Source organism: Sebastes umbrosus, chromosome 18 (assembly GCF_015220745.1).
Source record: "Sebastes umbrosus isolate fSebUmb1 chromosome 18, fSebUmb1.pri, whole genome shotgun sequence".
In the NCBI taxonomy this organism is placed as follows: Eukaryota; Metazoa; Chordata; class Actinopteri; order Perciformes; family Sebastidae; genus Sebastes; species Sebastes umbrosus.
Window position 1 is genome coordinate 9,919,272 of NC_051286.1, and position 12,523 is coordinate 9,931,794.

The following is a 12,523-nucleotide window of genomic DNA, read 5'->3' on the forward strand; positions in this document are numbered from 1 at the left end:
CTCTCTTCTGAAAGATAGAATAGCGGCCGTCGGATTGTTAAGAGGTTAATAGTTTATATAATAAAAGATCGGTACTTGACATCCGTGTATCGATACAATATTGACACGCAAAATATTGCGATACTATGCTGTATCGGTTTGTTCCCCCACCCCTACCTTTGCATATGCCCTAGAATACATCTTTGCACATTCCTGCCAAGCTCTTTCATTTGAAACAGATACAGTGTACATATTTTTTAAAATATTTTTATTGTAATTTTTTCTATTCTATATTTATGTTTCTTGTTTATGCACCAAAAAAACACCAAAACAAATTCCTTGAACATGAAAACCTACTTGGCAATAAATCGGACTCAGATTTTTTTCCATAAGCTTAAGGCCTATTTTCTGTAGAGCGAATGAGTCTGCCACCTCACTGAAGCTTATCTGTAGTGCTGTGTATAGCAGTTGCCGCTTGATACGAAACCATGGTTACGAAACGTTATGACAGGTCCTGTTTCCGTCGAAGACAGGGAAGTTCGTCACCTACACCTTAAAGAAGGGTGCTTTGTTCAGCTGTGAGTTCACTCCGTCACATAGTGTGAGTGGGGAAGGTCCGGTTTGTGAAAGGCCCCTAATCCTAAAAACCCATACAGGAAGTTGATCATTTATATAACTGTTTATATTGTATGTAAGAGATGGGTTTACTGTACATATTTTCTGTCTGTCTGTTAATCCAGCACACAAAACAAGATGCCTCAAAAATGTAAAAATTTCCCTCACAATATGAACCATGAATCATGCCTTTAACCAGACTAAACAACACTTTACTCAGACTTATTCAGAGAAATTCCATTGTAGATGTACAGTATACGTCACCTGGGTGATCTCACTCACCTTGATGATATCATCACCAGTAACAATGCAGTTAGTGAAAGTATGTCTGCTGGTCACTGTCTGGCTACATATAAATAGCTTACTCATTAAAGTAGTCAAACAGCTGGGGGTCTGGTCATTCAGGGTTTAATTTCATGTAATTCACTCGTCTGTGTGTTTAAGATGCATCACCGCGCATCATAAAATAAGTCATTGTTTTGTGGGAAATGGTGAATCACTGCAACAATACAATGAGATATTTGTGCTGTGGAATATTATGCAACGTCCTTGTCATGTTGAATTTATCATAAAATGGAATTAAAGTGGGAACACAACTGAGGAAAAACACGAAAAAAAAGTGGCTGCTTCTGATGGAAAAAGAGGAGGGGAAGAAGATCCCACTACAGCTTTGTATTAGATTTAAACACCTTTATTAACGTGGCTACATGATTAAAAATAAGACCGATAACATACTGAACTCAGGGGTAACAAACAAGCGAAGAACTGTTTATATACACAAAGTATTTGGCTCTGCAAATGTCACATCTGCACAACTGACAATACTCTACGTGTATGAAAACACAGCAAATATTTACCGAGTAAAGAGAGGAACATGTGCCTTAAGGTCATATATAATGTCGCCTTAAATAACACAAACGTTTGCGGCCCTGCAGGGGTGTTTTGTGTTTACTTTGTCATTCAGTTGTGTAGATTTGACCTGGTCAGAGCTGTATGTTCACAGTATATATTCTTTGTTTGTCTGTGACAGTCAATATGCTTCATTCTTGTTTTTAATTTTGTAACCACATTACTATAAATGTACCAATCTGCCCAATTACAAATAGGACATAACTCCAATATCTCTAATTTACTGTCACTAATTGTAAAACAAAAAAAAAAATTAATCACCAACTTCTACAAAGTGAGATATGCATGCTAAAGTTAATTTATAGCTCTAAATGTATTAATTAAAATAATTTGGGATTTTAATGGCTCACACACTTGTGAGTAATGACAATGAATTCAGCATTACAGCAGCTGTACTGTACTAGCATTATTAAATGCTAAACGGTGTTTTGTTACAAATAGAAATAGGTGCTGATAATACTACTGATGTTAACGTTAAGGATTTATAATAATTTCTGGTTTATATGACCTAAATATAAAACAGATTCAGTTCAATAGAAGGGATTTTGGAATCAAACATCTTCTGAATTCTTCGGATTATTATATATAAGGAATTTACATACCTATAACTATGGTCCTCGCATATTATACGTTTTTTTTTTTATTATTCTAAATGTCCCAATACATGATTTAAATACCATACCCCCCCCAACCATCACTCAATTAAGTGACGCTGTCATGTTTAACAGAGAAGGGATCACATTTCATAAGTTTTACAGGTGGCATTGTGGGAATACTTGTCTTTTATGTCTTTTTACTACTGCTGTAATGTGTAATGTGAATGTATAAATATATTTTTTATCTTTGAGTACATTTCTGCGGACTGATCCTTCATTTTCTTTCTGGTCCGAAAATGATTGCAATATCTTGAATTCATTTATTTAACGGTTGTTCTCTGATGAATGATTACCCAACAGCTGCTTAGTGTGCCAACGTTGTCACACAGAAACATTCCCATGGAGTTCAGATATGAGTCACAGTGCATTTAAGCAATCTTTGAAACATCTAGTAAAAAAGCCTGGGTGTGGTTTTGATTAGTGGATCTATTGTGTCAGAAATGCCAAGCTATTGATAAAAAAAAGGGAAAGCAGCCTCACAAACAAGTAGCTGACTTCACAAACATCTCTGGACTGTACATTTATGGCTCCAAATGATACCAAAGAGGTGAATGTTTGACACATTTACACTTCAATGACCATAAAAGCTGTAAGGTGAGCTACTGCAAACAGCATGTTTTATGACAATCACAAAGGATAACAAAGGATCAAAAGAAAAAGGAAGATCTAACATTAGTAAATTTTAAGCTCATACATGTAGCAAGTTAACGCAAATTAGTTTTAACGGCGCTAATTTCTTTTACGCATTAATGCAACTTTCGATTTTTTGGTTGGAGCGGGCTCAGTTTTAAAGCTCCAAGGTTACACTAAATTTTGGAAAAACTGGCATGGCTATTTTCAAAGGGGTCCCTTGACCTCTGACCTCAAGATATGTGAATGAAAATGGGTTCTATGGGTACCCATGAGTCTCCCCTTTACAGACATGCCCACTTTATAATAATCACATGCAGTTTTGGGCAAGTCATAGTCAAGTCAGCACACTGACACACTGACAGCTGTTGTTGCCTGTTGGGCTGCAGTTTGCCATGTTATGATTTGAGCATATTTTTTAGGCTAAATGCAGTACCTGTGAGGGTTTCTGGACAATATTTGTCTTTGTTTTGTGTTGTTAATCAATTTCCAATAATAAATATATACATACATTTGTATAAAGCAGTATATTTGCCCACTCCCATGTTAATAAGAGTATTAAATACTTGACAATTCTCCCTTTAAGGTACATTTTGAACAGATATAAATTGTGCGATTAATTTGTGATTAATTGTGATTACCTATGGACAATCATGCAATTAATCACGATTAAATATTGTAATTGATTGACAGCCCTAGTAATTTGTGTAAATTGACGCTATACATCGCTCTTACAAGTTTCGTTTGTTACTACCAGGTTTTCAGCGACAGTCCCGAAAATCTGGTATAGTGCATGAGATGAGTGAAATGACAAAGCAAAAAAAAACAAACACATAATGCATCAATAATTATAATCCAGTAATATAATATATAGTATTCTGAAATGGGTTATTCTGCATAATTAGTACTTTTACTTTTGGTAGGCCTACATTAAGTACATTTTGATGTGAGTACTTTTGTACTTTTACGTAAGATTTTGAATTCAGGACTTTACAGTGAATTTCTTACACCACTGCTCCCTATTACTTCAGGCAGAGTGACTGTTTTTTTCTTTGTGTGAACTGTGTATTGCATAAATAGGAAGGACGCAGCTTTTGTTGTGATGACATCAAAACATGCTCATTCAGCACTGCGTTGCCACATGGGCACAACTGGCATCAATAATATAATTTTCCATTAAAGCCCAACAGTTTGGGCTGAATCATTTTCCGCTTTGTCATTCCACTCATCTCGTGCACTATTCAAAATTTTCCATATTGTCAATAGTTAATCGCGGGTAATCGCATATTAATCGCACATTTTGTATCTTTTCAAAATGTACCTTAAAGAGAGATATTTAATACTCTTATCAACATGGGAGTGGGTTAATATCCTTGCATTCAAATATATGTATATTTTTATTCTTGGAAATCAATTAACAACACAAAACAATGACAAATATTGTCCAGAAACCCTCACAGGTACTGCATTTAACATACGAAATATGCTCAAATCGTAACATGGCAAACTCAAGCCCAACAGGCAACAACAGCTGTCAGTGTGTCATTAACTATGGAAAATCATGCGATTAATCACGATTAAATACTTTAATCAGCCAGCCAGACAGCCCTAGTATTCTGAACGGTAGCATTTGATAAACATGTCAGAATGGATGTGGATGAACTACCAAAATGAACGAGTAGCAGTGATTGTCTCCAGCCAGCTACTTTCTTACTGCACAGATTTTGAATCTGAGGGCACGGTTTACAAATCTGTTTAATCAGACTGGATCTTTATCACAAAATACAAAAACCTTTTGAAGTGACACAAAATAATAACTCTACTGGTCATGATGCATATCAGAATTTCCATTCATTATGAAACTGTCTGTTAAAGCACCAACGTGTAGGAATGTATATGACTTTTAAAGGTTAACTATTTTCTATCTAATCTATTGTGCAGTCTATTTGCATTCAGCTCCTTCGTCTCAGTTTCAGTCTTTTTCAAGTCGCCAAAGTGTCTACTTTTCAAATCCTACATGACAGGACTCTACATGTTGATATAAAATCTGGGTCAGATAAGATTGGTTGTTTTGTCTATGTCAACAGAGACGTGGTGTTGGTATGGTTTCAGGAGGCAGTAGCTGGTTCTTACCCTGTCTGGGACATGTGGAGACACGACGATCCTCTGGCCTCCTGTTATCTGATGGAGGAGATGACACTGGGGAAACTGGGAGCTGTGGGGCAAACATGGAAAGACAGGACTGGGATGAGAATGAGAGGAAGCATGTGAGAGGAAAAAGAAGACATAAGATGTTTCTGATCAGAGTGATAGAACTATGAGAGCGGATTAGAAGTGGCAGGTTTTTCAACATGAATCCCATCACGTTAGTGTGAGGAGCTCTCTGAATCACCTAAAAGGTATTCTACATATAAATGGATACAGTATGACCTTATACTGCAGTATGATGCATTTTCAAAGCTAGACCAGATGACAAATACACAAAAAAATGCATGTTCTCTCCTCCACATTTGTTTTCCATCATCCATGTTTTATTAAGTGTTTTCCCTGAATATTTCTAGGCCTGGTGGTGAGGCAGAAAAACCCCATCGAAGTTTGTTTTCTTCTGGAGTAACAAACACAACAAAGAAAACACACATTTGATTAAAGAAGTCTCAGATGAGCTTCTGGTTGAAGTTTCATTATTTGGTTTTCATTACATTTTTGGTTTGATTGATTTTTAGGCCACTTGGGGGCAGAAGAACCGCCCTGGCATACTGGGCCTTTCTCAAACCACCCCCTGCACCTCATTTTATGTGGCCCGCGAGAGCTTGCAAAGAATATCATTTGCTTATCATACAATTCTATGCCGCTTTACAAAAGTATGGTGTCCATAAACTACATGTCTCAAAATGCACCTCGATTTTGTTACCTGTGCACTGAAGCGTCTCAATATCAGTCGTCTCCAGCAGCGGCACTCTAGCAGAGTGATGTGGTCGCCAAAAATGTCCAAAAAAATAATGTTTGTGTGAATATATGCGTACAGGAAACAGTACAAGTGTGCACCCTTGGTTGCACTACTGAAAAACAGTTTAGGGGAGAGGGATATGTCGGGAGGTGTTTTAACTCCTTAGTGAATCAGGAAGGGAGCGGAGGAATGTTTGGCGTGTGTGGTGTGCTTTGTCTGCAACCAGCGACGCAGAAGAGAAATGTAGGTGTGTGTGTGTGGCCTGGGGGTATGTGTGTGTGTGCGCTGCGCACCGTCAGTGACGACTACTCCGTCACGTTGTTGTACCATAGTTCTGCCCCTCTCAACTGTGACCAAAAAGATAAACAAAGTCAATGTGCTTGATAATATCTGTGTGATTGTAAAAAAAAAAGAACTTTATTATTCACTTGAAGCTTTTGATCTTTGATGGATGAGTAATGATGAGGGTTTCTTAATCTCATAAATCCATGGGATCTATGTTATAATAACATAGAAATGTGAGTGTGTGTGTGCCCACATTCAGTATTTTTGTGTCTACGTACAGTACATGAATATATATCGATGCACAAGCATGTGTGTCTGTTACTGAACTCATTTTTTAAATAAATTGTACAATAGTTGTACACTTGAATGTCTTGAGTTTTGACACCCCTGCCCTACACCCTCTTCCTGACTACTACCGGTTAAAGAAAGACCCTTATTATCACCTTCTGGTTTGGTCTTCACTAACTCTCATAAACGTGTCTGGTTTAAAGGGATAGTTTGGATGTTTTGAAGTGGGGTTGTATGAGGTACTTCTCCATAGTCAGTGTATTACGTACAGTAGATGATGTTCAACACGCCCCCAGTTTGGAGAAACAGACAGGAGTACCAGCACGGGAGAAAAGCAATGTACTGCTGTGGACGGGGGCATCAGCAAAACAGATTTTAGACACCTAAAAAAATCCATATCAGTTTAAGTGTACTCTGTTTTTAGGATATTTTCACTGCTTCACCTCGCCAGCCCTTTCTGGGGAACTGAAGCTGTTATCTATGCTATCTTCAAAGCCACCACTGTTATTGTGTTATGTGGTGAATCCAAAATAAAGGCCAACGTACACCAGCGTCGCTGTGGAAACAGGCTTGATAAGAGGTAACGATAGAGGAAATGTGCAGTAAAACAGAAAGTAACAGAGATGGGGAGATATTTTTCTGTGGGTTCATCACTCAGAATGATTCATTTCACACTACACATCTGATTATTTGACATTCAAATATTGATTAATGGTGCTCTAATGCAAGAATGCTGTAAATAATAGAATTAACCTCTTTTACCCGATGAACCCGGTACCTGGTACCGCTGAGCTGTGTGTTAAAACACTGCCTTTAAAAACTTCATAAAATGCTGTGGTGGTCTTTTTTCCGAATTGTTTCTAAAACACGAGGCCTTAACGCTACTAAAACAACACTCCAAGTGTGTTTTATCTAAACAATGTTTGTTTGGCAATGATTTCAATATTTAAGTTACAAAGTTAATGCACGAGAAATTGTATTTTTACTTTTATTTACTTACTTTACTTATTTTCGACCGTCTTTATATTGAATTTACTTACTTGACTTTGGATTATTTTTTATCTTATTTACTTTTGTTATTGATCTTATTTGTTATTATCAAAGTTTTTCTTTATCATATTTCATTATTATAATATAACTACTCCATTTGGAGTCAAAATTATACAATTTAGTTGTTTTTTATTGATTTTATACTGTGCACGATGGTAGAATCTGATGATGCACAGGGTAAATGTCATGGCCATAGGCTCAATTGTGTGCACATAGCCTCCTGTAGTGGATATCAGTAGTATTTTATAGCCAGATTCCCTTTCAAGAGGTAGAAAACCCATTTGGTACACTTTGGGTATCCAAGTGGCCAAATGGAGAGTCCACCTAGTCCTATCCTTACTAAAACCTTTGTAGAATTTATGTGCTTTGTGTTATTTATATCTGCTTTGGCCCAGTTGTAGTCAAGGAGTTGCTGAATGAATTCAGTGGCATCTCATTGCTCTAATGGTGTTATCCACTGTCTAATCTAGAAAACATGTACATTTTTCCTTTGGTTCATCACAATTTACTACTCAATGTTACTTACACTGGGGATGAATTCTCTGAGGTCTTACCTATCCAGAGAGACCAAGGTCGTGCATATAGACCTGCTAGTTGTGGAGCTATTCTTGGTTTACTTTGGGTATGTTTGCGTAGGCGAACCACACCTTCCAGCACCCTCGGGCCATGTTGTAACACTGCTCCCTTCACACTCACATCAAAACACAAATTTGACTCAAAGGCCATTAGCGTTTGGCATTAAAACTTGTTGTTTATCTATCAAAATGGAATATCTTTCCAACCCATCTTGAGTAAAATGTAGAAAGCTGGGTGACCTAGACGTCACTTAACAAGGCGTAAAGTACCTACGGTACCTTCTCAGAACTCATGGCAGTCAGCACAGGCGGCAAGCCGATCCACCACAAAGGCACACAGGCAGGAAACACCAGCCCTTCAAGACAGAGATAAAGAGAGAGTAAGAGTGAGAAGCAGATTAGAGTGTGAAATAAGACTTTCAATATCTAAGAGATAGTGTGTGTAGGAAGAAACATGTTTACACTCAAACCGATTCTAATAGATTTAAGAGACGTGTCTTCCAGAGCACCATGCTCTAAGTGCGGACAAAGTAAACAAGTGAGTGTCTGTGTACTGTCACCATCATTGCTGGTGCTTTAAAAAAAAAAAAGTACTTAAGAATTATTAAGATGTTCGTGGATTACTAGGCATAAAATAAAAAAGAAGCTTGTGCAGGAAATCACAGAGGCAGAAATGAAGAAAAGATAAATTCTTAGGCGTCTTATCTGAATAGAGATAGACAACAAACAGCTCTGTGTGCACAGTATGCGGGCATAGTAAGAAACAACAGTCTGCATGGTTCTCCTTTCAACATGGAATAATCCGTCTTTCACACCAGTTGCGCAAGCACACAGTTTGCTCAAGGTGAAGTGTAATATTGTGAATATTATGTAAAGCAAAACAACACATTTTCTGACTCTGCTCTGGTGTTTTTTTTTTGCCATGCTTGAGACTTTTTACGTAGCAAGATGGAAAAGTACAGACGCAAAACTCAATGCACAGGATGTACTTTTTCATTTCTATTTGTTCCTCTCATGGTAGTGCACAAGAAAAGAGTGATTCACAAATCAAAACACAACTGTATTTACACATTCACATGACCGAAAAGGTGCAGGGATAAGAGAAAACCTTATTTTACCAGCCCCTTACTCAAAACATAAATAAACAATAGAAATAGATGGTCTGTCCGTTACAGTTACTTAATAACGAATACTTACAGTAACATGAGAAAAGGAAGAATCAAGCCAAACACAATTATTAAAACCAAGACTAAAAACTAAGGAAACAGATTACCTGCCGCTTCATATAGTCAAATTATTCTTTCTTTATACAGAGCTGAAATATATTAATAAAATCCTTTAAATCATTCTGTAGAGAATTCCACAGCACTGAATCACACATCTGCTTTAAAGTAATCTGTGCATACTGATGCTTTAAATGAAATGTCCTTCTATGGTCCTCGTCCTCTGAAAAAAAAAAAAAAAACGTTTGTATATTTTCTGGTAATACTCTGCTTTTTGCCCTGTACATAACTAATGTCTGTTTCAATAGTCCTGACTTAATAACACTGTTGTTGTGTTCTCTTGAATCCACTTTATGAATAGTTCTTATTGCTCTTTTCTTTAATATAAACAATGGTTTTACATTAATTCTGCTTTGAAATGATACTGGTGCCATTTAACCACAAAGCCTTCTCAAGAGAGCGCAGCCACATTTTCCGTTGAAAATGATGGTCTTGATGTGAGAATGTCAGACTTTGGTGTGAAAGCAGAGTAAATAGACTTAGCTACATGGTACGAATTAGAAGTGACAACCATGCAGACAAGCCTGCTTTTATGTGCTCCATGGACTGGTGTACAGTACAGTTCTCCAGGTGATAATCTGGTGTAACCGACTGTTACAGGCTGTCCATTTAAATTGTATAATGCTGTTGCAATGCAAAAAAACAAATAACCCCCTCCAGATTTACCGTCCCTCCTGCTCCCACTGCCTCTCTCTGTATACATCCATGGCCTTTCTCCTGTCCTGTGCATGAGAACTAATGCCCCCCGTTGCTGATTGGCTGGAATAGTGTCGTGTGGCTCGGTCTAAGCCACTTTGTTTGTTTCCCGTTTACAGAGCCAGCAGGGCTGTTTATGAACACCACATTTTTTTCAGCGCCCACACAGATTAGAAACTGCATCTTTAAGGTGTGAGAAAATGATTTGAACCCACGGTAACTGGAGTTCTTCATCAGTAAGGCTGGTCAGTAAGGCTGGGCGACGAGGGTATTTCACAACATTGATATACTGTATGTATCACATATAATATGGCAAATGTATCTAAAAAAATCATATATAAAATAACTAAAGGAACAGTTTGTAACATTTTGGGGGATCTATTAGCAGAAATGGAATATAATATTCATAACTATGTTTTCATTAGTGTATAATCACCTGAAGCTAGGAATTGTTGTGTTTTCGTTATCTTAGAATGAGCCCTTTATATCTACATAGGGAGTGGGTCCGCCATGTTTCTACAGTAGAAACAGAATGGACAAACCAAACACTGATTGTAGAGAGAGTCTTTCGTATTTTTACGTTAACCGAAGACCACCGTAATTCTCCGACACGCTTGTGAAACTGTGGTAACGTGAGCCGCAGAGTACAGAGTGCCTCTGAGCGAGGCGAACGGCGTTACGACGGTTTTGCACTCACATTACTGCACTCTTGGAAAGAGAGGAGTGAGTGGAGGGGTGCTCAGTTGGTTGCAATCTGCAACCACACTACTAGATGTTGCCAAATACTACACACGGTCCCTTTTAAATCAATAATTAATAAGTTAATTAGTAATAATTAGTAAGTTAATTCCACCAATAAGCAACAGAAAACTCAATATATTTGAGAATACAAAGCTAAATCGACATGTTTTTCTTTTCATAGTAGAGTATATACAAAGGATGGACACAAAAATAGTTGTAATATGTTATCTTGCACTATGCTCACAAAACAACACAACTTAACAGACGTGTTTTTATATATTTTTTCACAAGGCTACAAGAACAAGCAACATTCAGAGCTATTCATGTGTTTTTGTAAAGCAGATGGATCCACAAAAGGTCACACGCCTTCAATTATCAGATGATTCTCTGCATGACAAGTGGCCCTCCACCACATTGCGTTTTTCGTTTAGGTTACTTATCTATATCATGCATCTGTTTTTGTACTTCCTTGTGCTGCTGTGACACTTTCATTGCCATGCATAGAATACACATAGAAGTCTAATATTGTGTTATATTAATGCTTTGGCAAATTTGAGAGAATTGTTTTCCATCTTTCTACCTTCACAGGGATTTCAGGATCATTCTGTAGGTGTATAATTGGAATCATCATCTTTAAAGAGGAACTGTACACAACATGTCGGTGGCTGAGAGGCAATGTTGCAATGACTATTAAAAGATGCACTGTTGTGGTCAGAGGTGCAACAGAACAGATGTCTACATGCACCATGTTAAGACATGAGTGCTATTGCAGAAGGTATGTGGCATTGCTCTTTTGTGCCGTATTACATAATCTCTGGGACAGAGCATGACCAAGTGGTAAAACGTTGTCATGCAAGCAAGCAGACTTCACTTTCAGCAGACTTCTCTTGTAGGAAAGTGAAGTCTGGCACGGCTTTACAGCAATTCACGTCAACGTTTTAAATCATTAGAGTATAGCTTGTTGGGTCTTAGTGTTGTTGTCAGTGAAAACAGCAGCAAAGACTAGGAGGCAGAGGAGTTCAAATGTGCTTTTATTTGAGTTTACGTGTATATGGATGTGTGCTTATGTGCTCTTGTATTTTTTTCTTTAATGGCATCAACCTGCCAAGGACTACACATGATAATTAGCCTGTATGGCTAAATCTTGCATATTTACATGATGGCTCATGTTCATCTTAAATAACATAAACAAAAAACTAAGGCTGTCAAAGTTAACACGATAACGCGTTAATGCAATCTCATTTTAACGCCACTAATTTCTTTAACACAACTTGCAATTTGTAGGTTGTGGCGGGCTCAGTTTTAAAGCTAGAGTGAAGATACTGGTATCATATGAAACTATAAAACCCAAGGAATCCATTGGTACCAACCAGGTCATGATTAGCTTTAGCATGTTGTGAAGGAGGCTAAATAACGCTCCAAACTTACGCTCAATTTTGGAGAGGAAAAACTGGCATGTCCATTTTCAAAGAGGTCCGTCGACCTCTGACCTCAAGATATGTGAATGAAAATGGGTTCTATGGGTACCCACGAGTCTCCCCTTTACAGACATGCCCACTTTATGATAATCACATGCAGTTTGGGGCAAGTCATAGTCAAGTCAGCACACTGACACACTGACAGCTATTGTTGCCTGTTGGGCTGCAGTTTGCCATGTTACGATTTGAGCATATTTTGTATGCTAAATACAGTACCTGTGAGGGTTTCTGGACAATATTTGTCATTGTTTTGTGTTGTTAATTGATTTTCAATAATAAATATATACATACATTTTCATAAAGCAGCATATTTGCCCACTCCTATGTTAAGAGAATTAAATACTTGACAAATCTCCCTTTAATGTTCATTTAAAACAGATACAAAATGTGC

The 12,523-nt window shown here is 37.5% G+C and overlaps 1 protein-coding gene across 3 annotated transcripts in view; it reads right to left on the minus strand.

The window, feature by feature from the left end:
* Window positions 1-12,523, minus strand: part of si:ch211-140l13.3 — a 48,184-nt gene that overhangs the window by 21,281 nt on the left and 14,380 nt on the right. For all 3 annotated transcript variants that reach the window (XM_037751086.1, XM_037751085.1, XM_037751087.1), the window contains exons 4-5: window positions 8,214-8,290; window positions 4,923-5,004 (exon numbers count right to left, since the gene is read on the minus strand). In XM_037751086.1, the coding sequence (XP_037607014.1) occupies window positions 4,923-5,004; window positions 8,214-8,290 (159 nt within the window). The remainder of the gene's footprint in view (window positions 1-4,922; window positions 5,005-8,213; window positions 8,291-12,523) is intronic.